The sequence below is a fragment of the Canis lupus genome, chromosome 34 (genome assembly GCF_003254725.2).
Source record: "Canis lupus dingo isolate Sandy chromosome 34, ASM325472v2, whole genome shotgun sequence".
In the NCBI taxonomy this organism is placed as follows: Eukaryota; Metazoa; Chordata; class Mammalia; order Carnivora; family Canidae; genus Canis; species Canis lupus.
Genome location: NC_064276.1, coordinates 17,728,448 through 17,752,687, shown reverse-complemented (window position 1 = coordinate 17,752,687; position 24,240 = coordinate 17,728,448). Strand labels below are relative to the sequence as shown.

Sequence of the window (24,240 nt, the reverse complement as noted above, 5' to 3'; positions counted from 1 at the left end):
TATAACCCAACATTTCTACTGAATAGTTATCCGTACTTAATAGTTCTACTTAATAAGGGGAAGGGAGGACTGAGTAAGAAAAAAAGGTAAAGCAGCCTCATAACTCACCTCCCTTAGTGGGTCACGTAAGTAGCAATCGATTATTTTGTCATATTGGTGTTCTCGTTCATACATAAACTCACAAATTTGATAGCTAGAACATAAGAGGAAAAACTTCAAAGTACCAAACAGGCAGGTAGTTATTAGTTTACTGTTTCAAAAAGTTTGCTCACAGAGGTTAGTATTAAGAAAAATGAATATAGTAGATGTGATTTCTACTGTAAAATGAAGTTACAGCATCTAAGGGAGAGGAGTATCTGCCATTCCTCTAAATACAAGATTAAAATGCTGCTGAATATGAATATTATGTTTCTAAGAAATTTCGAAACTGAGTACAAAATAAATGTTAAAGCAACAATAATATGTCACACAAAGATAGTTATTAGTCAACAACTATATGAAGTTTGTTCAGAATCAAATATGTCAAATATTCAACATTGAACAAATCAGATAAGTAATACTGTTAACATATTGTATCTTATTTGCTATGTTAAATTCCGCATTGTTTAGAAAAATGTATGAATAAGGTGGCTCAAAAATCTATAAAATAATGGAAATTTTAAGTAAACAAAACTAAAATAATAAATCATAAGATGTAAATTAAAAGATTACATCATTTTCATACTAAAATGTACATGCACTTCAAATTTACTCACTGTTAATTTCTGCAAATGTTACTAATTTTAGACTTGAAAGACAAAAGCTTTTTATTTATTTATTTTTATTTGAAAGATAAAAACTTGCATTTAGGTTTTTTTTATTATTTGCACAGGTTTCTTTCTTTTTTCTTTTTCTTTTTTTTTTTTTGCACAGGTTTCTTAATTAAAAATTGGCAGTGCATGAATGGGCTTCCAGTTAGAGAAGTCAAAACTAGTATATGGCAATTAATGTATGCCTTAAAAACAACTTACAATTCTGCTTTTTCTGCCATCCGGATAAGCCGACTCTCTTCAAACTGAACTATGCCTCCAGCTTGCAGCAACTCTAAAAGGACCTTAACATTTAAAATAAATGAGTAAAAACACTTTGGAATCTACTTTTATTTACTAGCTCCGTAAGAGTCCATTCAGCCACACAAACCGTAACTTTTTGTTTGGTCTTATTACTTGATGTTTTCACTTGGCTTTCCCATGTATGAGGTACCAGAAAACTATCATTATAATGTTGGTGATATTGTAATTTAGTCTTATATAAAAAGATAAATGGCTCTATTTTTTCAATCATAGAAGGAATGCCACAGTGTGTGTAAATAAAGCCTTATTAGAACATCTAATTAACCGTCCACTAAGCCAAGAATGTCCATATAATTTGTCTGGTGCTTTAATACCTCATGGTTCTTTAAAATCTATTGTCCACAGGTAGTATCCATGTTTACATATTAATTTCTCTATTTAAACACTGGGGTTTCTCATAGCATTATTCACAAGAGCCAAAAGCTGGAAACAACCTAAATGTTCATTAATGGAGGAATGGATATTCCTCAAATTCTATAATGGAATATTATTCAGCCTTAAAAGAGAATGAAATTCTGACACATGCTGTAAGATGGATGAACTTAAAAACATGCTAAGTAAAATAAGCCAGTCACAAAAGGACAGATACTATATAATTCCATTTATATGAAGTACCCAAAGTAGTCAATTCATAGAGATAAAAAGTAGAATGGTAGCTGTCAAGGGCTGAGGACGGTGGTTATGTGGAGTTATTGTTTAACAGATACAGAGGCTCAGTTCAGAAAGATAAAGTTCTGAAGATGTATGGTGATAATGGTCACACAACAGTGAGATATACTTAAAGCCACTGAATCATACACTTAAAATGGTTAAAATAAATTTTATGGTGTATAGATTTTACCACAAAAACACTAGGGTTCATATAATTAATTTTGACCACATCAAGTAGATGGAAAAAAAATGGACTAGGGTGTTGAGATTGAATCATCAGTATTTTTAAATCTCAAAATATAATAGAACCATTACATAGTCATTAGAACAATATGAGAAGGCTTTCTCTTAAATTTAGGTTCAAGATCCAAAGTAAAGGGAGGCCTGGGCGGCTCAGTGGTTGAGCGTCTGCCTTTGGCTCAGGGCGTGATCCTGGTCTGGGAATCAAGTCCCACATCAGGCTCCCTGTGAGGAGCCTGCTTCTCCCTCTGTCTATGTTTCTGCCTCTCTATGTGTCTCTCATGAATAAATACAATCTTAAAAAAAAAAAAAAATCCAAAGTAACATGACCCTTCCAGAACTTCAGGAAATCATTTAACAAAGTATCTTTCTAATACAGGAAACTGATTACTTTCAAGTTAAAGAAAGACAAAAAGGGGGAGAAGAAATGAAACGTATCCATACTTTACTTTTCAGAACCCCAATTCAGTCCATTCTGAGCACTATAACGTACTGTTATATGGAACCATGGAGTAAATCCATCTACAGCAAATCTCAATTTGGAAATAAGATAATAAAAATGCCATTGCTGGAGCCAGTTGCTGGAACCAACTCAACAGAGCTGACTATTAAATTTTTAGGAATTGTGTAAGCCAGTTGTTAAACGCAGCAATTGGTAAAAATTATATAAACTTACAATACATTAAATTAAAAATAATACTCAAAACTCACCACTTACTATTTTACTAAATTTTACTATGTATGCTCTTGAGGTTAATTACTGCACCTATATGGTGGAATTATATAAGGGTGTGATAAAGGGCATCCCTTTCCAATTCTATGTTCAGTAATATCATATTGGTAGGCGCAAATCAGTTGTGGTGGGAGTGTTTACGCTATGGAAATTAGCAAATGCTGTAAAAAATCAGGTGTTGTTATATCTTTAAAGGGGTATAAAATAAAAACAAAAAGAAGAATATGTGACACAGAGCCTCTGTGCCCCACAAAACCTAAAATATTTAGTCTTTGGCCCTTTACAGAGCAAAACTGCCAATCCCTGTGTAAGAGAGTGATAGAAATAAGGCAATCAAATTTAAAAGTGTGCATATCATCGTCATTACACTGTGACTAGCACAAAAAAACTAAGGAATTATTTTTCCAGTATTCAAGAACTGAGTGAAGAAGTTACTTCACTGACGAATGTGTGACATTCTCTCATGTTTTCGTTGTTGTGCCTTCATCTTATTCATTTAAATATTGAAAATATCAACTAACATTAATATCTAAACCTGGGAACTAAATCTGGGGAATCACCTATTAAAATTTGATCAGCATACCATCAGAAAACACTCAAAAATACTGGAGACACAAATTTGTGTATGTTACACATGATTCAAGAGTGCTGGATTAGAAGGGATGGAAGTGGGTTCTAATCTTAGTGTCGAACTTGATCTACAACTCGTAAGTTTTCTGTATTTCTCAAATGAGCTGAGAAAAAAAACAAACCTAGATAGTCTCAAAGTGGACTCCCAAAAATAGAGCATTACTATAGGAGGAGTACTTTTTAAAGTTTTTTATTTAGATCTGTGTTTTATTTCTGTTTAATTTAGTTATATTAAAAGTGTTTATCATTTTATATAGCAACACCATGCATACCATGATCCACTTTTCCTGCCAACAGAGAAACAAGGACAAAGTGAGAGGTCCATATTATTATTTGTCTTCAATACAATTTGAGATAACCAAAATTTTAGCAGCTGTTCTCTTCCCTAAGCTAGTCTACAGCAACCACTGGACCACAGCTGTGTGGAGAAAAGGGTCACTGTTGCTCTCCTATGTTCTTTATCGGAGTCTCAACCTCCCAGCTGTGTACTCTCATCATAAAAAAGACCAGTGTTGCTCTCAAAGTACTTTTATTTTGTAGCTTGCTTATCTGACAAACTCTGCCCATCAATTTTAAATAGGCTCTCTTAGTGCTCACAATTATAATGGATAAGCTTTCAAAGAATCCTACTCTAGGAACAGACCCTCAAGAAAGTGGCCTAAGTGGAAAGAAGTGATAATCAGTTACAATCTCCTAGTGATTAGTGAAGGGACAGATGAAGTCCAGTCTCCAGAGATGGTGCCCTAATGCAGTGGGCTATAGAACACTCCCTGAAGTTGAATGTCCCAATACTCAGGATCCTGCAGCCTTTCTGGTTCAGAGCCATAGCAGTTAGGAGTGGTTATCAGATAAATGGCCCCAGTGGAAAGCAGGATCCCGCAGGTGCCAACTGCTGCTACTTCATGGAGAAGGATGAATAATTCTTTGATGTCATGATGAATGCAAGACAAGTCTAGTCTGTCTAGGAATTTAGTTTGATATAAATTCTTTACAATCGAACCTCAAACAACCATCCACACTATTTTCTGGTTGCCACTATCTAACTTAGTATTAGGGTTTGGCAAAAGCTACTTTCTCCTTATGTTTTATGAGGTCTAGCTAAGAAAGGTTCTTTCTAGTTTATTCTGTCCTCTTTCCCATTCTTCAGCAAAAAGAGTTCCAGTAGTTCATACCTGCTGTCTTTCAGAGTGTCGGGAGTCATCATCAGGACTGCAGAGGAATTCAAGGACCTGGTCAAAGAAAAGGTATTTTTTTTATTGGATACTAGCATGCATGCCATAACACTGTAGTAATGAAAACAGTAACTATCCTATATCAATTCATTCACACTTGGCCATAACACATACCACAGATATATGGTATCTTCCCAACCACCTGGCCTATAACATGGCACAGCAGGCTCAAGTTGCTAACAACTTAATATGCATCTTATCTTTACTATTCAGAAACATGGTGGGAAGGCAGTGCCATCTGCATATCTTAACCTTAAGATCCCTGATACCATGGACCAGGCAAAGCATGGACTTTAAGAGTCAGGCCACTTGAATTTGAGTTTCACCTCATAAATACTTAGTAACAACACTTATAGCAAATAATAACACTTACTAAGTATGAACTTGAACGAGTGAATTAACCTGTCCAGGATTTAGCTTTCCTCATTTTCAGAATAGAGGGTAACAACAATATCAATTTCAGGGCTGCTGGGGGACCTCTGAGTTAACACATTCATATAAAACCCTGGAACAGAGCCTAGTATTATGAAGTGCTCAATAAATGCTAGTCATTATTGGTAACTTTCTCCAGACAGAAAGTGTTTTCTTTGCCTGTGGATACGTGGAGATATTTAATTGGTATTAGGAGATATCTTCAAAGTCATTTATAAGGAAATTCAGACTTTCTAAAAGTGATCCCTCTTCCAGTGACCAACATCATAGATGTGCTACCAATGAGATGCATGAATTCTTAAACTGAAAAATTCTTGAGCAAAGAATTCTAAGCAATTTAGAGCAAGAGAAAAACTGAGAGAATAAAATCTCTATAAACCAATCTCCACAAGCCATACTCCCAAGATACCAAGCTACTAGGTAAAGTCATACTACCCAGATACAACATTAAAAAACAAAACAAAACAAAAACCACAACTAATTTAATCCAAATTAAAACCTGAACAGCATCCTACCTAATAAGACATTTACCCACTAGGCAATTATATTAAGAAAATGTATAATCCAGTGAATTTTTCTGATCGATAAACAGAATAAAAATAATTCTCATCATTAAAGACACTCACCTGATCAAAAAGGGTTCTGTTTACAAATAAGGTATTGTCAGGCTTTGCAAGCTGCCGGGCAAGGAATGTAAAGAGACACCCTACTTGTGAGGGAGTAAAATCAGAATTCTCCACCATAACCTGGTGAGCAAAACAGACCATTTATTTATTCAATATACCATCTGGTTTGATACAAAATTATACCATCAGAAAGGTGGGAGGGAAGCCTCATTACTGAAGACTCATGAAAAGATTCTTTTATAGGCTGTGCAACAATTCAATTCAATGCCATTTAGAGAAGGAGCACAAACTACTTTCATATTCTGAAAGGAAAACATTTTAGTGTTTTTTGGGCATATTTCTAGGCACAATTTGGATGAGAACTGAATTGTTAGAGGTGGATTTCAAAAAAAATATTAATCATGTTTTCCTTTGGAATTCTTAAAAGAGAACCCTACTAAAGTTAAATTTATTTATTTATTTATTTTTTTATTTAAAGTTAAATTTAAATTAAATTTAAGTAACCCTCAGGGCCCCTGGGTGGCTCAGTCAGTTAAGTGTCTGTCTTCGGCTCAGCTTCTGATCCTGGGGTCCTACAATCGACACCCATGTCAGGCTCCCTGTTCAATGGGAAGCCTGTTTCCCTCTCCCTCTGCCTGCTGCTCTACCTGCTTGTGCTCCCTCTCACTGTCAAATAAATAAATAAAATCTTTAAAAAATAATAAATTTAAGTAACTCTACCCAAAAGCTACCTATCAACACAGAAAGAACAGAGTTGTTCTGAGGTCTAAAAGTAAGGTAACCTGAAGGCACAGGAAAAGATGTTCAATATCACTAATCACCGAGGAAACGCAAGTTAAAACCACAATGAGATACCATGAATACTCACACCTGTCAGAATGGCAAGTATCAGAAAGACAAGAAATAACAAGCGTTAAGCAGGCACTGTCAGGAAATTTAACTGATGCAGCCACTGCGGAAAACGGTATGGAGGGTCCTCAAAAAACTGAAAATAGTATGATGCAGGAATTCCATCTCTAAGTATCTATCTGAAGAAAATAAAAACACTAATTCAGAAAGATATATGCACCCTTATGTTTACTGCAGCATTACTTAAAATGGCCAAGATATGGAAGCAGCCTAAATTCCATCTATAGATAAAGAGGTGGAAAAAAAATGGTGCACACACATACACACAGTGGAATATTACTCAGCCACAAAAAGGAATGAAATCTTACCATGTGCAACAACATAGATGGACATTATGCTAAGTATTAGTCATAATATTATTATATATTAATATATATATATATATATGTGGCTATGAAAGCACAGTGGGGAAAATTAGAGAGGGAATTTGAAAAGAAACAAGAAAAGTAGGGAAATGTCAGGAAAGAGAGAGTAATCCAGGCAGGGAGAAGAGTGTGAGCAAAAGCATGGACACAGAAAAACACAAGTGTGTTTGAAGACCATGTGTTCCACTATAATGCAGCCCCATGCATTAGAAGAAAGGAGAAATCAGATTGAAAAGATGAGGCCTTGAATGTCATCCCAAGGAATCTAGAGTTTAGTCCACAAAAGACTGGGGAGCTACTGAAAATGTTCAACCAGGAAAGTTGATCGTGAGCAGCATGGTGCCTAGGAAAAGTATCCAGCTGGCAGTGAACAGGATAAAATCACACGAGGAAGAATTAAAAGGGAAAGAGCCCAGGCAAGTTGCAGCTGACTGCAGACGTCCAAAGGAGAGACAAAGGGGTCTGAACCAGGGCAGAGATCATGAAAACAGAAGCAGGAACAGGAGCAAAAGGCACTGCGAAGAGAGCGGCAACAGGACAAGGATTTATTTACCTGTGTGGAAAACTGTGGCTAACAGAGGAATAAACAATGACACACTTGAGCCTGACAGGCAGGTCCAATGATGATGCCATCAGCAAAGAAAGAGAGTGAAGCATACTGGGAAGGAAGATCAGGTATTGTCTGGTATTAGCTGAACAACAAACTGGTCTACTGTGGGTCCTAAGACCCCCCTCCCACTTTCATTCAAAGATCAAGTGTAAGATTGCTCCTTTTGTAAAACAGTCCCTTGCGTCCAGCTTTCGGCCTCTCCTCTTACTCTGCTAGTAGTGTATTCCGTTCTTTAACTTGTCCTGCTTTAGTCTAGCAACCATGGTTTCCTCAAGTGCATAATTCATCCTTACCAGAGCATGAGAATACTCATAATCTCTGTGTGTATCTAAATTTCAACGGATCCACTACAAAGAGCTCTCTGTAGCTTTAAAATACTCAGTCACCACTCCCTTTCAATGTGCAGGGGCTTCCCGAGGACTCAACTTTTGGACCCAACTAGGGCTCCTCTCTGCTTTCACCCTCCCTTTTACTCTCCAGGTATGAACTGTTTAACCATCTCATCCTAGAAACATCTTTTGAAAAAAACAGTTTTAACTCTCAGCCAATTCCCTCGCCACCTCACCAAGTGTCTGATGGTTACCATCCTGGAAATCCTGGTGTCTCTTCATTTCCTCTTACCTACTTCAGGGACCATGCTTACAAAATTTTCTGAGCAATTTTATACAAAGTCACAAATTAATGGCTTTTTACTTCTATGTCTCTAGCCATTCAGCACACATTGTATCACTCTATTTTTGATGCTCATCCAATGTTCTCTGGTCATTGCCTACATTCCTATTTTCACTGCCTCTGTCAGCAGCACACTTGTTAGTAAACTCTCTCATCAGAAATCAGAAAATAATCTCAAAGGTTCATTCTACATTGACCCAAGGTAAATGATATCAAATATCAAAACAATATACAGGGATAGCAATTCACAAATTGTAATAGTTTAAGTACTTCGTGGAGCATTATTCTTTTCATTTGAATTGTTCCTCCAACTTGGTATAGTTTTAAACTCAAATTCCCATTCAACTGACTTACAAACATGTCTTGAACACCTACCAGCATGCAGGCATTGTGCTGGACATATTCTGGACATGTTAAAACAATGATACATCTACAAATTCCTCATAGTCTCAGCTTACAGGAAACTCAACTCCAGGCAGGAAAATATACATGTAAACAATGACCATACAGCGTGCCATGTATAGCATACAGTGTTGTATGAACACAGAGAAGGGGCAACACATCAAACTGAAAGTGTGGAAAGGATTCTAAAAGAGTTTCTCATGGATGATATGATCATATTTGAGTTATGTCTTAAAAAATGGTTAGGAATTTGCCAGGCAGAGAAAGGGAAGGAAAGGCATGATAAGATGAAAACACACACACACAAAGAATGTAAGACATAAAGATAACACAGAAAGTTCAGTGAATTGCAATAATTTAATATGGTTGAGAAGCTCATAATACAGACAGTGTGTGTGTCACAGAGTTGTGTGGTAGGAGTAGGCGAGGAGAGCAGTTATAGAAAGTAATCAGGGACCAGAAAATACAGAAGGATCTTGGATGCCATGTAAAAACAACTTCAGATGAGTATGGCAGAAACTAGTATTTGTGCTCCTCCAACATCTGTTCTTCCCTCCTAACTTAGAAACAAAGCTCCTCATTTTAGGCCAAACACATGGTCACCATAATACAGATACAGAGTACATTTCTCAGTCTTAGTAGCTGAGAAGCAATATATCTAAGTTCTGATCAACATGTTCTAAGCTAAATTATAGTATACAACTTCTAAAAAGTCTATTTAAAGAGAGGGAACTCTCTTCATCTCTTTCTGCATTCAGACTGGCTAGAATGTAGAGAGGATGGCTGGAACCCAAGCAGGTATTTTGGATGAAAAAAACCCCATGTACTCAGAATAACAACAGTTAAAGCAGAAGGCATCTGCATCCATGATAAGTTTGTGAAGCCACTCTACTAGAACAGGTTGCCTACCTCCAGACTTTTATGAGAAAAATAAATTCCCATCATCATTCAACAATTGTTATTTTGAATTTCTCTCACAGTGGAACTTAATTCCAACTAATCCAACAGGGAGCCACAGAAGAATAAAGGAAAGGCAAGATCACAAATTAAAGGAGGACAAGATTAGGTATAGGGAGACCATTTAGTAAGCCCAAGTAAACATTCTCCACACCACCCACCTGGATCAAACTGGCATTATTTGGGGGCTTAGTGATCCTATTCTCATATTCATCACTGCCTATCCTACAAGGTCAATAAATAGCTCAAATAAGATAATGTACATAAATGTGTTTTGAAAATTATAAAAAACTATTATAAATGTAATAGATTAACGTCACACCCAATTAGAGAACATTTTATTTTTGGTCTCTTGTCCAAAATGATCTAAAATTCACTAAGAGGAGGAAATCTCCATTTTATAGCCAAATGAACAGGACAAAAAAGTTCTAAAGATTTCAACTACAAGAAGAAACTGGCCTGGTTCAAGCTGTGCAGATGGAAAGGAAAAGAATTTGTCTCTGCATTCATTCATTAGCAGCAGCATGGATCTCAAAATAACTTTGGACTGAATCTAGTTAGATTTAAACTGAGATGATCATCTCTGTGTGCCTCTCTAATCATTCTGAAGTGTTACCCATCATTTCAGTGCCATGGTCGACCTACAGCACCACCTAAGTAACACAGCAATGCTGGTGTGAGATGGAAGAAGATTCTTCACATTAATTATTTTCTCAAAGCATTCTGAAGTTAGTCATCATTATTTCACATAATCATACTAATATAGCAATTACCACAATATGTATTTCTCAGTAGTATCCTGTATTCTTATATCTAGTCTATAGCTGAGATACATTAATTTTTTTTGAAAGAATGATAAGTATTTCATTCAGGTTTGGAAGACAAAGATATCACAATAAAATTTTTAAATTTAATTTTAAATTAGATTATTTTAGAACTTGCTCTAAAACAATTCAATGTTCTTAAAATAAACATCAATACAAGGGTGCCTGGGTGGCTTAGCAGGTTAATAAGCATGACTCTTGATTTTGGTCAAGTCATGATCTCAAAGTCGTGAGATTGAGCCCTGTGTCAGGCTCCGCATTGGGCATGGAGCCTACTTAAGATTCTCTCTCCCCCTCTCCCTCTGCAACCTTCTCCCTAAAAATAAATAAATAAACATCTATTCTCTGAATACTTACTCTTTTTTTTGAATACTTACTTTCAACAAAATATCCACAATTCGTTGTTGATATTCTACAGCTTGCTTGTCATTTTTAAAATCTTCAAAAGTCTAATAGGAAGAAAATTTTAAAAATTATTATTATCTGCAAATTTTGAAATGAAACGACACTAAATTCTTATTAATAGTTAGATAAAATCCCAAATAAGATAACCATCCCTTATCAGATTTTTCCTTACATACCTTTAAATAATAAGCTGCTTTTAGCAAGTTAGGTAGAAAGCTATAGCACTTATTATTATATGGTATTCTGGGACTTTAAAAATAAATAACAAGCATAAAATTATAGCAACTATCATATAACCAAAGAGTGATCTGAGAAAGTTTATAGGCAATGAAAAAAGAAAAAACACTAATGGCAGGAGGCAATTTGTGAACAAGGCTTTGAGATGAACTACGTTACATACTCTGCCATCATTCCATTTAATGCTACTTGGAAATAATAACTGAAGTACAGCTTACTAACTTTCATGAAAAATAACTTTCATCATTTCCATGACAACTTAAAAAAATTATGTTCTATGATAGATATTTTCTAAAAATTATGGTAAAACTGTCACAATGTTAAAATCCTCAAGCCTACACACAAGGACTAGGTATCTTATTTCAAAACACTGCCAAGTACAGCACTTTTAATTTTATGTCCCTGTGCAAATAGAGCCAAATACATTTTGAACAGAACATGCACCAAAGTAAATGACAGAGTCAGATTCTAAAAATACCTAATACCTATAAAATGCATATATGAAAGAATTAAAATTTGTTCACTACCAAAAAAATCTAAATGAAATTATGTATTAAATAATAAAAATGATGAAAGACGAAGATCTTTCCCAGGGTTTCCACTTAGCACATGTGGGTCTTACAAATGTTTAAATCCATATAGCAATAATTTACTGCTTATTTTCCTAAAAAATAACTATACATTATTCCATTAAAAATTAATTAAAGCTATGAACTTTCAAGACTACATCACGGTTACATTCAAACCAAATGGGCTCTGAACTTCCCCCAACTTCTGCCAAATACCTCTGCTCATGCTGTCTTCAATTAGCATGCCCTTCCTTCCCCTTTCCTGACACACGCTAAGTGCTTTACACAAATGAATGCTCATTTGTCTACTTAATGACAAAAAAATAAAATCTTTTCTTTTTTAAAAACTTTCTTCAACTAGACTACTTTGCTGCCAGTTCGTTGAAAAATGCTGAGATGAGTTACCAAGGAGACTGTAGGAACTCTCAATCTGGAAACTCAAACAGAAGAGATTTCAATGTTTAAGTGGGTTAAATATTACCCTGCCTAAAGACAGAGAGATGAACTAGAAAGTCTCTCAGTTCTATCTTCAGGTTTACAAAAACAACACACATGAACACACTGACACAAACACATACCTCCACCTCCACCCCACCCCAGCTTGCGAAAGAGAGATGTCACTCTGCATATACAAATAAAACCTAATACCTGCTAATACAAATGCTATTCAACTAAAACACCAAATCATGGAGAATTAACATATGTATTAAAAAGCAACAGCAATGACAGCTAGTAAAAAAGAATTTCTCAGTCATTTTCCTTTTGGCAGCATGTATTCACTGCTTTGAAACAGATACTGAAAGTTTACTTCTATACACATAATTAAGTGATGATATACCACAGTATGAATATGATGATATACATTATGACATATTTTGATTAAAGTTAACAGCTGCCACTAACATGGCATATCACTGTTAAAACATAATCATTTCACAAAGATGCTTTGAATTATATAATGCTTGGTGAGCAGAATAACAGGCAACAATGTCCTAATGGAGAATAACACACACAGTCTGTGAAGCACAAAGGCATATAAGCCACCCGAGGGAGAGAAGATATGACCACAAGTAAAGTAAGAGAAATAGAAAACATAAGTGAAAAGAACTAAAAAAATAAATTTAAATTAAAAAGTAAAAAAAAAAATTAAAAAAAAATTTTTTTTAATTAAAAAGGAAGTAAAAGAGATGAGAGAAAAGGTGACAAACATAGAAGGTAAAGAAAACACAATATACAAATAATTGCAGTTTAAGATGAAATATAAAATAATGAAGTAGAAAAAGCATTTAAATCTGTAATTCAAGAAAACTTTCTTAAAATAAAGACTTGAATTCACATCTTGAAAAGGCTTACATTATACATAGTAAAACTAACCTAGAACAGTCACTTGTGAGCGATATCTTAGAGGAAAACTATTAGTCTTTAAAGACAAACTAGACTGGGAGAAAACATTTGCTAAGCTCATGTAATTGGGCAAGATACTTTTTTTTTTTTTAATTTTTATTTATTTATGATACTCACACAGAGAGAGAGAGAGAGAGAGAGAGAGAGAGAGAGAGAGAGGCAGAGACACAGGCAGAGGGAGAAGCAGGCTCCATGCACCGGGAGCCTGACATGGGATTCGATCCTGGGTCTCCAGGATCGCGCCCTGGGCCAAAGGCAGGCGCCAAACCACTGCGCCACCCAGGGATCCCTGGGCAAGATACTTGTATTTAAAATTCATAAAGAACTCTCAAAACCAGACAAGAAAATAAATACAATTAAAAAAAAATTTAAAAGAGAATATATGGATGACAAACATATTTTTGCTAATATATTTAAATAAAAAGATGCTTAATATCATTAGTTAGAAGGAAAATATGAATAAAAACCACAATGACATGCCATTATACACCTTTTAGAATGGTCAATTTAAAAAGATCAATTATAGCAAGTGTTGGTAAGATGAAGGAACTGATTGCTACTCACCTATACTATCAGTAAAAATGCAAAATGATAGAACCCCCTTAGAAAACAGCCTGCCAGTTTCTGACAAAGTAAAAGAATACATGTAACAAATACCCAGCAATTCTATTCTTTGGTATTTACTCAAGAGAAACAGAAATATATGTTTACACAAAGGCCTATACATAAATGTTCATAACAGCTGTATTCATAATAGCCTAAAACATAAAACAACTCCAAGGGCCATCTACTGGTGAACAGATTAACAAACTGTATATCCATAAAATGGAAAATTATACAGCCATAAAAAGGAACAACCTGGTTTGGGAGAAGATGGTGGCAGAGTAGAAGACTGGGCTTGCCTAGTCCCACAAATACAACTAGGTAACTATCAAATCATCCTACATATGCCAGAAATTGACCTGGAAACTGATAGAACAAACTCAACAACTAAAGGGAGAAAAGAGGCTATATCAAAGAAGGTAGAAAGTGCAGAGACATGGTTGAGGGGAGAAATGGATCATGACTGCCCTGGAGGAAAGGGAGTGAAGTTACAGAAAAGGGTGAGAGAGAAAGAAGCACCCAGAGGAATGCACAAGGAGAACACTCCCCCAGAGCCACTGGCTTGCGAAATGAGAGGGGTTGACTTTTATGAGTTCTTGCAACCAGCAGGGTTTGCAAGCCTGGATTTTTAAAGGTCAGCAAGGTTGGCTGGGATAGAGCCCAAAGAGCACTGCACCTCTCCTAAAGTGAAGACAGGTAAACAATTTGGGGGCAGACGTGGAACATCAATCTGAAGAGTGCCTGGAGCACAGACTAGGGAGACTATTTGCTCTCCTTGAGCACATCCCTGAGAGGCAACATTCACTGACACTCCCCTTCGGGAACAAAGGAGTTGGATGGGGCCATTTCCCTCTCCCACCACTCAGTATAACTTCAGAGCTGCCTGCGCCTGTGGGAAGCAGCACAGTGCTTCACCGGCTGCCTAACTTGCTTAACCTAAGCCCCACCCCCAGCACTCAGGTGGCACTGTCCTTCTCAGTCACACTTACCTCAGTCCCAGCTTGTTGGGCCCCGCCCCCAGAAGACCAGCATAAACCCCTGTCCACACTACATTTCCTGACCAGAGAGTTTTGCAGGGCCTCAGTTCCAGTGTAGGTGGTGACACATCTCATTTCACAAGCAGATAAGAGCACACCTAGTTAACACTCACCACCTTCCGGCCAGGGACCAAACACTGCTCACAGCAGGCAAGGAGAGCCTTTGCTGATGATTGGCCTGAAGGATAAAGCAGCCAGAACACAACAGCAGAGTGCATGTGGCACACTCTGGTGACATTCCCTCAAGTGACAGGCATTGGACACTACATGACCTCTTCATCATAAGGCCATTACTTTCTGGAGCAAGACGCATAACTGGCTTTTCTAACACTTAATAAGAAAGCAGCAATTAAGACAAAATGTGAAGACAGAGGAATGTATCCCAAATGAAAGAGCAAGATAAGGCCATAGCCAGAGATCTGTAAGTGAAAGAGATACACATAACATGCCTGGTAGAAAATTTAAAGTAACAATCATAAGAATATTCACTGGGTTTGAAAGAAGAATAGAAGACACCAGTAAGACCCTTATCATAAACATGTAAGAGTAAAAAGAAAAATCAGATGAAGAGTGCAGTAAACGAGATTAGAAACATACTTGATAAATGAACAGCAGATTAGAAGAAATGGAGGAATGAATCAATGACCTAGAACAAAAAGTAATAGAAAGCAGTGAAGCTGAACAAGAGAGAAGAATTATGCAAAACAAGAATAGACTCAGGGAACTCAGGGACTCCACTAAATGTAGTAACATTCATATTATAGGAGTCCTAGAAGAAGAAAAAAGAGAAAGGGGGCAGAAAATTTATTTGAAGAAATAAGAGCTGAAAACTTCCCTAATCTGGGGAAGGGAACAGATACAGAGATCTAGGAGTCACAGAGAACTCTCATCAAAATCATCAAAGCCTGGGACGCCTGGGTGGCTCAGCAGTTGAGCAGCTGCCTTCGGCTCAGGGCATGATCCCAGGGTCTGAGATCAAGTCCCGATCAGGCTCCTTGCAGGAAGCCTGCTTATCCCTCTGCTTATGTCTCTCTCTCTCTCATGAATAAATAAAAAAAATCTTTTAAAAAAATCTCAAAAGCAGGCCAGAACCAAAGAATACTGCAATTAAATTTGCAAAATATAGTGATATAGAAAAATAATCTTAAAAGCAACAAAAGAAGTCATTAATTTACAAGGGAAAACCCATAAGGCTAGGGTTTCTGTTGAAAGAGATTTTTCAACAGAACCTTGGCAAGCCAGAAGAGAATGGCATGACACACTCAAAATGCTGAATAGCAAAAATCTGCAGCCAAGAATACTCTATCCAGCAAGGCTTCCATTTGGAATAGAAGGAGAAATAGAGTTTCTTAGAGAAAAACTGAAAAAGTTCATGATCACTAAACCAGCCCGGCAAGAAATATTAAAGGGGACTCTTTGAGTGGAAAGGAGACAACAAAAGTGACAGTATAAATGCAGGAAACACAAAGCAGCAAAAATTAGTATTTTGGTAAAACTCTGTCAATGAACTCACACACAAAAAAGGATATACCAGATAATAACATATACCCAAAACATGTGGAGAGGAGAAAAGAATGGGAATTTGCAGAAAAGGTTATAAACAAACCTAATGGTAAGCACATATCAAAACCCACTAATAGGGGATCCCTGAGTGGCTCAGTGGTTTAGCGCCTGCCTTTGGCCCAGGATCGAGTCCCAGATCGGGCTCCCCATATGGAGCCTGCTTCTCCCTCTGCCTGTGTCTCTGCCTCTCTCTGTGTCTCTCATGAATAAATAAATAAAATCTTAAAAAACAAAACAAAACCCACTAATAAACATGCAAAGAATAAAGAGAAAGAAAACCACATACAGCACTAAAGGAAACCAGCAAAACATGAAAGAGACAAGGATCAGAGAAAATCTTCCCAAGTACCCATAAGTAATAAAATGGCAATAAACACATATCTATCAATAATAACTTTAAGCGTAAATGGACTAAATGCTCCAATCAAAAGACACAGGGTGACAGATAAGAAAACAAGACCCATCTATATGCTGCCTACAAGAGATTCATTTTAGATCTAAAGATCTAAACTTTCAGATTGAACGTGAGGAGATGGAGAAATATTTATTACACAAATGGATGTCAAAAGAAAGCTGGCGTAGCAAATAAGACTTTAAAACAGACTGTCACGAGACAAAGAGGGGCGCTATATAATAAAGAGAACAATAAGAAAATGTAAATGTTTATGCACTGAAAATATAAACTGTAAATGTTTATGCACTGAAGATGGTAGCATCCAAATATATAAAACATTTACTAATAAAGTAACTAATTGATAATAACACAATAGTAGAGCACTTTACCACCCCCACTTATATCAATGGACAGATCATCTAACAGAAAATCAACAGGGAAACAATGGCTTTGAATGACATACTCCACCAGATGGTCTAAAACAGAATACACATTCTTTTTTAAGTGCACATGGAACATTCTCTAGAATAAATCACATATTAGGTAACAAAACAGGCTTCAACAAATACAAAAAGACTGAAATCATACCATGCACCTTTTCTGAAACAATGTTATGAAACCAGAAGTCAACCATAAGAAAAAAATCTGGAAAGACCACAAATACATGGAGGTTAAACAACATGTGACTCAATGATGAATGAGTCAACCAGAAAAATCAAAGAAGAAATATATATACGGACACAAATGAAAGTGAAAACACAATGGTATAACCTTTGGGATGCAACAAAAGTGGTCTTAAGAGAGAAGTATACAGTAATACAGTCCCCTCAAAAAGCAAGAAGAATCTCAAACAACTGAACCTTATAACTAGAGAAGCTAGAAAAAGAACAACAAACAAATCCAAAACAGTAAAAGGAAGGAAATAATAAAGATTGGAGCAGAAATAAATGATAGAGAAACTAAAAAAACAATAAAACAGATCAATGAAACCAGGAGTTAATTCTTTGAAAAAATTGATAAATCCCTAGCCAGACTTATCAAAAAGAGAAATAAATAAAATCACAAATGAGAGAAGGGAAATAACAACCAATACCACAGAAGAACAATTTTAAGAGAATGTTATGAAAAACTATATGCCAACAAATGGATAACCAAGAAGAAATGAATAAAATTCTAGAAACATATAAACTACCCAAACAGAAAGAAAAACTTGAATAGACCAATAGCCAGAAAAGAAACTTATCCAATAATTTTAAAAACTCCCAAAAAACAAAAATCCAGGACCAGATGGCTTCACAGGTAAATTCTAAATTAGAGTTAATATATATATAAACATTTAAAGAAGTGTTAATAGGGGATCCCTGGGTGGCTCAGCAGTTTAGCGCCTGCCTTTGGCGCAGGGCATGATCCTGGAGTCCCGGGATCGAGTCCCACATCAGGCTCCCTGCATGGAGCCTGCTTCTCTGTCTGCCTGTGTCTCTCCCTCTCTCTCTGTCTCTCATGAATAAATAAATAAAATCTTTAAAAAAAAATAAAATAAAGAAGCATTAATACCTATTCTTCTCAAACTATTCCAAAAAATAGAAAAGAAAAATATCCAAATTAATTTTATAAGGCCAGCATTACCCTGATACCAAAACCAGATAAAGACACCACAAAAAAAGAGAACTATAGGCCATTAACATCCCTGAGAAACATAGATGCAAAATTTCTCAATGGAATACTAGCAAACCAAATCTAACAATACATTAAAAAAAGAAATCATTCACCACAATCAAGTGGATTTATTCCTGGGTTGCTAGTTCAAAATTCACAAATCAATCATGACACATACATACATTTCACTCATATGTGGAATTTAAGAAAAACAAGCAAAGGGAAAAAAAGAGAGGCAAACCAAGAAGTCTCTTAACCAAAGAGAATAGACTAACAGTTACTAGAGAAGTGGGTCAGGGGATGGGTGAAACAGGTGATGGGGATGAAGGAGTACGTTTGTAAAGAGCATCAAGTGCTGTATGGAAGTGCTGAATCACTATAGCGTACACCTGAAACTAATATTACACTATATGTTAACTGTAATTTAAATAAAAATTTTTTAAAAAGAACAATCAATATAAGCAATAGCATTGATAAATCTTGAAAGCATTATTTTAAGTGAAAGAAGCTCCAAAAAATGACAAAGCATATGATTCTATTCATATGACAGTCTGGAAAAGACAAAATTTCAGCGTTAGAAAGCAAATTGGTAATTCCCAGGGGCTAGGGTGTAGGACTAACTACAGAACTGCAAAAGTGACCTTTTGGCATCATGGAAATGTTCCATAGCTAGACTGTAGGAGAGGTCACAAGACTATACATTTGTCAAACTCTTCTCTTGAAATGGATGAACTATATTTTGCATATATTATACCTCAAGGAAGCTAAATTTAATGAAAAAACATTCCTAAATGAAAAAAGGTGGTAAGATGTGACTTAAAAATTTGTCACATAAATTCTTGTGTCTCCCTGAAAATGTTTTTTAAGACATATTTACTGAATTAGGAAGGTTACATGATTAATCAATCATAGCAAAATAGGGTGAATGCAGGATTTTGGATTCTAAGTCTTACCAATTTCTCCAGCTCTGGTATTTACAGAGCTGTATCATGCAGCCAACACTTGATACAAGCATAGAAGAAAAACCCAAGGTCTTTTATTTTTTTTTTTTTAAGATTTTATTTATTTATTCATGAGAGAGAGAGAGAGAAAGAGGGGCAGAGACACAGGCAGAGGGAGAAGCAGGCTCCATGCAGAGAACCTGACATGGGACTTGATCCTGGGTCTTCAGGATCACGCCCCAGGCTGAAGGTGGCGCCAAACCGCTGGGCCACGGGGGCTACCCAAACCCAAGGTCTTGAAAGGCATTTCAAATTCATTAAGTTCAAAAAGAGAACTAATGTCTGTGTCTCCCCCACCCCTTACCAGAACCCTGCTCTACCCCTCATCTCCTGAGAAACTGGTTTCTCCTCTGATTCCCTACTGAATAAATAAACCACTGTATACCCAGTTAGCCAAGTCAGAAATCTAGGAATCTTTAATGCTTTCCATTTGTCTTATTCTTCACATCCAACTGGGTAATAAGCCCTAAGGTTTAGGCCAATTTGTTTCCTAAAATATCTTTCAAATCCTTTCACATTATCCCTGGTGTCACTGTCCTAATTCAAGTAACCTTTATCTTCTACCTATTTACTACAGAAATTTGCTAACAGATCTTCTTGCCTCCAAAGTGGTCTTATTTCAATCTTTTTCATACAGTAGTCAGAGGGAATTTTTCTAAACTACCAATCATTATATTCTTCTCCCTAAAAGGTTTCAGTGGCACCCTATTGCTCTAGTGTATATGGATTCACTATGGATTATAAAATTCTCACTACGGATTACAAAATTCAATCTTTATCTACCTCTTTGGGTTTGTTTCTCACTATAGGCTTCCTTATCCTTCAAGATGTGGCCATACTAATTTCCTTTTTTCCCAATTCCCTGAGCATACCTTGGTCTGTCTTGTTTCCAGGCCTCTTTACATATTTTGTTCTTCTACCTAGAGTATTTTTCCCTAATCTTAACCTAACTTCTACTCATCCTTTGAGACTCACATGGACATCATTTCATATAAGAAACCTTTCTTAACCTTCTATTAGATTCCTCTCTTAAGTGTGTATAGGGTATGGCATGCTGCACTTCTCCAATAGCATGTACTACACTATGCTGTAATTACTTATCTAAAAGTCTCGATCCTCTTTCTCCACAAAGGCAGGATTTGTATTTTGTAAGCCAAGGTTACACTCCCAGGTAGTACAGTACATGTGATAAACTAGGTACTCAACTATTTATTAAGCAAATGAAATTGTACCGAAGCCTTATGATCAATCCTCATATCATAATTCAGATATCAGCACAAGTCCCAATGGTCTTCAGTGTTACTAGAGCCCTTAAAAAATGAAAATTAGGGATGCCTGGATGGATCAGTGGCTGGGCGTCAGTCTTCAGCTCGGGGTGTGATCCTGGAGTTCTGGGATCGAGTCCCACATTGGGCTCCCTGCATGGAGCCTGCTTCTCCCTCTGCCTGTGTCTGCCTCTCTCTGTCTCTCCTGAATAAATAAATAAATACAATCTTAAAAAAAAAAAGATTACTTAAAATTCTTTGTTGCTCTCTAACCACTCATTCTGTACTCTCTGCCTCACGACTTTGTTTTTTTTTTCCTACATGCCAGATACCAAGTACCCTTATGTTCTCTAAGGTTGTCTAAGGTTTCTTAAACCAACTAGATCTGACTTCCACTTCTAAGTTTTTTTCCCTTTTTCCTGTACAATTAAAATTACCACTTCTGAAGTCAGATATTTAAATAAACTAATTAAAAGTATAATATATTTGGAAATCTTACCCTTCTCATGGGCATTTTTTAAAGTTTAAGAGTTTATTATATTATTCAATTTGTAAATGTACTGTATGATCAGCAGAGAAATTTGGCCCATCTCACAATTGTGTTTTATGCATTTGTGAATCTGCTGCTTCTCTAAACACTATAATATAAACACTATCCATGTTATCAAAAGCTTTTTAAAAAACACTAATACTATTTAATTGTAAAGATATGTGTTATATAATTATCCCCCTGGGGGCATTTTCACAGAGAACCTGGCTCACCCGAATCCATCTTTAATTAAATATGAATAAGGATGCTTTTTCAGCAGGAAGCTTCCATATTCCATTTAAACTCCAGTGATTTCCACTGTCATGTCCTTCAGATTCTTCTTCCATATTCAGTATGTCAACTAATATAACTTATGAAACCAAAAATGTACTGCATTTCTAATACTGCTTTAACTTTTTGATAAATCAGTACGTATTAGAGACAAAGAGACACGGGGGCAGTGGGGGAATATGTAAGGAGGAAGGGAAGCGGTGGGGGGAAGAAGGGAGATAAAGAATTAGGAAGTATCAGTGGCACAACAAAATTAAACATTTTGAAATGATTACTGTTCACTTTTAGGGCGTAAAAATTGCACCTGCATAGATTTTTTTAATAGAAAGAAGGATGTTTATCACCCTGGTTCCTCTAAAAACCCCTCAAAATCGTATTATCTCTTACCAGTGCCAAAACATTTAGAAATTCTCTTGTGTCAAAGTGTAGCAGAGTTCGAACATAGGGGTAGATTTCTTCCTCAGGGGAAGCTTCTGCTGAATGCAGGCGAATCAGAAATTCAAAAACCTGCAGGTTGAAAGAAAAGTTGATTATTTTCTCTCCTTACAAAGTATCTTGCTGAAGCAACGATTCCCAGTTGGACAAAATAAAGGCATGTCAATTTAGTTTAACTTGCCACCATGTTATAACTTCTCTAATCTGTCTCAGCTCTAATTCCTGGCTGCAGTGATGGTGAGTATGGTCTCTCCCACCACAGCAGATAGCTTCTCACCTGTAACCCTCAATTACAGTTCATCTTTTGTGCATTTTAGCAAGAAGTGTAGATTGTAAAGATGCTGTGGAAATAGCACCAACCTGGTTTTTAACCAAGGGAACAAGATCTTCAGGGATGTCACCAAGAGGATAGGCTCGGCCTGCAAGACAACAGCTAGAAGAAAAGAACAGAACAGACTTGGTGACTTATAATGGGCTGACTTCCAGGTAATATACAGTTTCTCAGACCGAAGATACTAACTTGATTTTTAACCAGGCTCAGCTTTTGTCAGATCGAGTTCAAACCTGATCAAGATGTGAGCCAGTTCAGAAACTGTAGCCAACAGGGATGGTGTTGAAATAACACATCCTGTGACAGGGTGAGCACTTTCATTTCTTCTTATTTTTCCTAAGAAAAACCCAGACTGCACTAGGCGGACAAGAAGGAATGAGAACAGACTATCTGAAAGTCTCACACTGAGCACCAGAAAAAATCTAATGGCACCATTACGTTATGATTTACTGGTTAAAAGTAAAGTTCTTAGAGACTTTAAACTAGTGGGTCTAAGAAGAGTGATTACAGACAGGGAATGAGGTAGGCTAACAAATGTCTGGAAAATGTCTGCAATATTACAAGTCTTCAGAGACAGGAAAACCTGATGAGAACTTAACTGTACAGTTTTACCTCTAAATCAGACCTTCCTTACAGCTAATGCTTTATGGATTATGCTTGCGGGCTGAACTATAAAGACGTCTTCTGAATATGTCCACGTTTTGTGATGGGAGGGGCACCAATTTAAACTTTTTGGAACTAGTCATTAATTTTGAATGGATTAGGGACCGCATATTCTAAGAAGTTTAAAGTAACAGATAAAGTACTAGCTAGATGCTGCAATGTTCTTCTAAAGAATCAACATAACAAGTGTGAAATAGGTCTCAAAGTGAACTCTGACACTAGATAGGAGCTAAAATGATGGTCTGGCAGATTGTCGCCTGTGTGTCTGGAGCCTGGCAGCCAGTTATCCATCTAAAAGTTCTACAGGACACAATTCTTAGACTGCAGACTCTGCAAGGAGTAACGAGATAAGACATTTCACAACCTCTGTCATTAACTTCATGATCTAAACACATCTTTTTCCCTTTTATATAAAATAGAAACAACATATATTCCACAGAGCCATCAGTAGTAAAATATTCTACCACCAGGCTTTCTCAAACTCAGCCCTTATTGGTATTTTGACAGAGATAATTCTTTGTTGTGTGGACCACCCTGTGTACTGCAAGAGACTCAGCAACATTCCTGGCCACCACCCACCAGATGCCAGCAGCATCTCTCCCCTAGCCCCAGTTGTGACAAACAAAAATGTCTCTGGACATTGCTAAACAACAGGGTTGGGGGTTCACCAACAGAGGACAAAATCACCCATGACTGAGAACCATTATTGTACATACAAAAACTGAAACACGAAAAGCACTACAAAGATAGGAGATGACAGTACCTCTAAGGATACAGGGGGGTAATTATAGAAGAAGCATATACACAGATAAAGTTTTTAAAAATCTCTTACCTAATATATACGAGAAGCTTGTTGCCCATAACAACTTGCTCATCTAAAATAGAAAAAAGTTATCTTCAGCAATTCTCTCAAAACCTTTTTGGAAATATAATCTTTATTTGCAAACAAAATAAAGCTTGGCTATTAAGGTAAATATCTTCCTAAATAACACACAATTTGATAAGACCACTTTAATTCTTCATTTTAGAATTTTCATTAGATCCTTCTCACAGAGACAAAATCAAGGAGTCAAACAAGGGAACAGCAGAAGACATACAACTGAGAGTAGAGAGCCAAGTATCATTGGCTTAACCAATAATAGGGGAAGGTGTAGAACAGGCAATGAGTTGATGAGTTAAAGATCATGGCCAATTAAGTAATAAGGATAAGTATGTCTTCTCAAAAAAAAAAAAAAAAAAAGGATAAGTATAATGTCTTCTCATTTGCAACATGGACTCTTACTACTTATTGTGTTCTAGGGCTGAGAAGGCCACTGTTCGCGAATGTTTAAAAGACTTAGATTAGTTTTAGGCCAAGGGGTTAAGGGCAACATAGAACAGAGTAGGAGGAGTCTCAAGAGTGGGTAAAGTGATCAGTAATTCTTATAGTGTACAGATTATAGGAATTTGTAATTAGTAGCAA

General features: G+C 36.4%; 1 protein-coding gene and 1 long non-coding RNA gene across 3 annotated transcripts in view; one reads left to right on the top strand and one right to left on the bottom strand.

Moving 5' to 3' along the window:
* VPS8 (VPS8 subunit of CORVET complex) overlaps window positions 1–24,240 on the bottom strand; it is a 268,885-nt gene that overhangs the window by 133,147 nt on the left and 111,498 nt on the right. The window contains 8 exon segments of the mRNA XM_025451499.3: window positions 109–193; window positions 1,011–1,093; window positions 4,539–4,595; window positions 5,657–5,776; window positions 10,773–10,844; window positions 21,737–21,856; window positions 22,145–22,217; window positions 23,611–23,653. Of these exon segments, the coding sequence (XP_025307284.3) occupies window positions 109–193; window positions 1,011–1,093; window positions 4,539–4,595; window positions 5,657–5,776; window positions 10,773–10,844; window positions 21,737–21,856; window positions 22,145–22,217; window positions 23,611–23,653 (653 nt within the window).
* Window positions 1–24,240, top strand: part of LOC125754293 (uncharacterized) — a 176,151-nt gene that overhangs the window by 98,953 nt on the left and 52,958 nt on the right. For both annotated transcript variants that reach the window (XR_007408098.1, XR_007408097.1), the window contains exon 3: window positions 4,514–4,610. This is a non-coding gene — a long non-coding RNA (uncharacterized LOC125754293). The remainder of the gene's footprint in view (window positions 1–4,513; window positions 4,611–24,240) is intronic.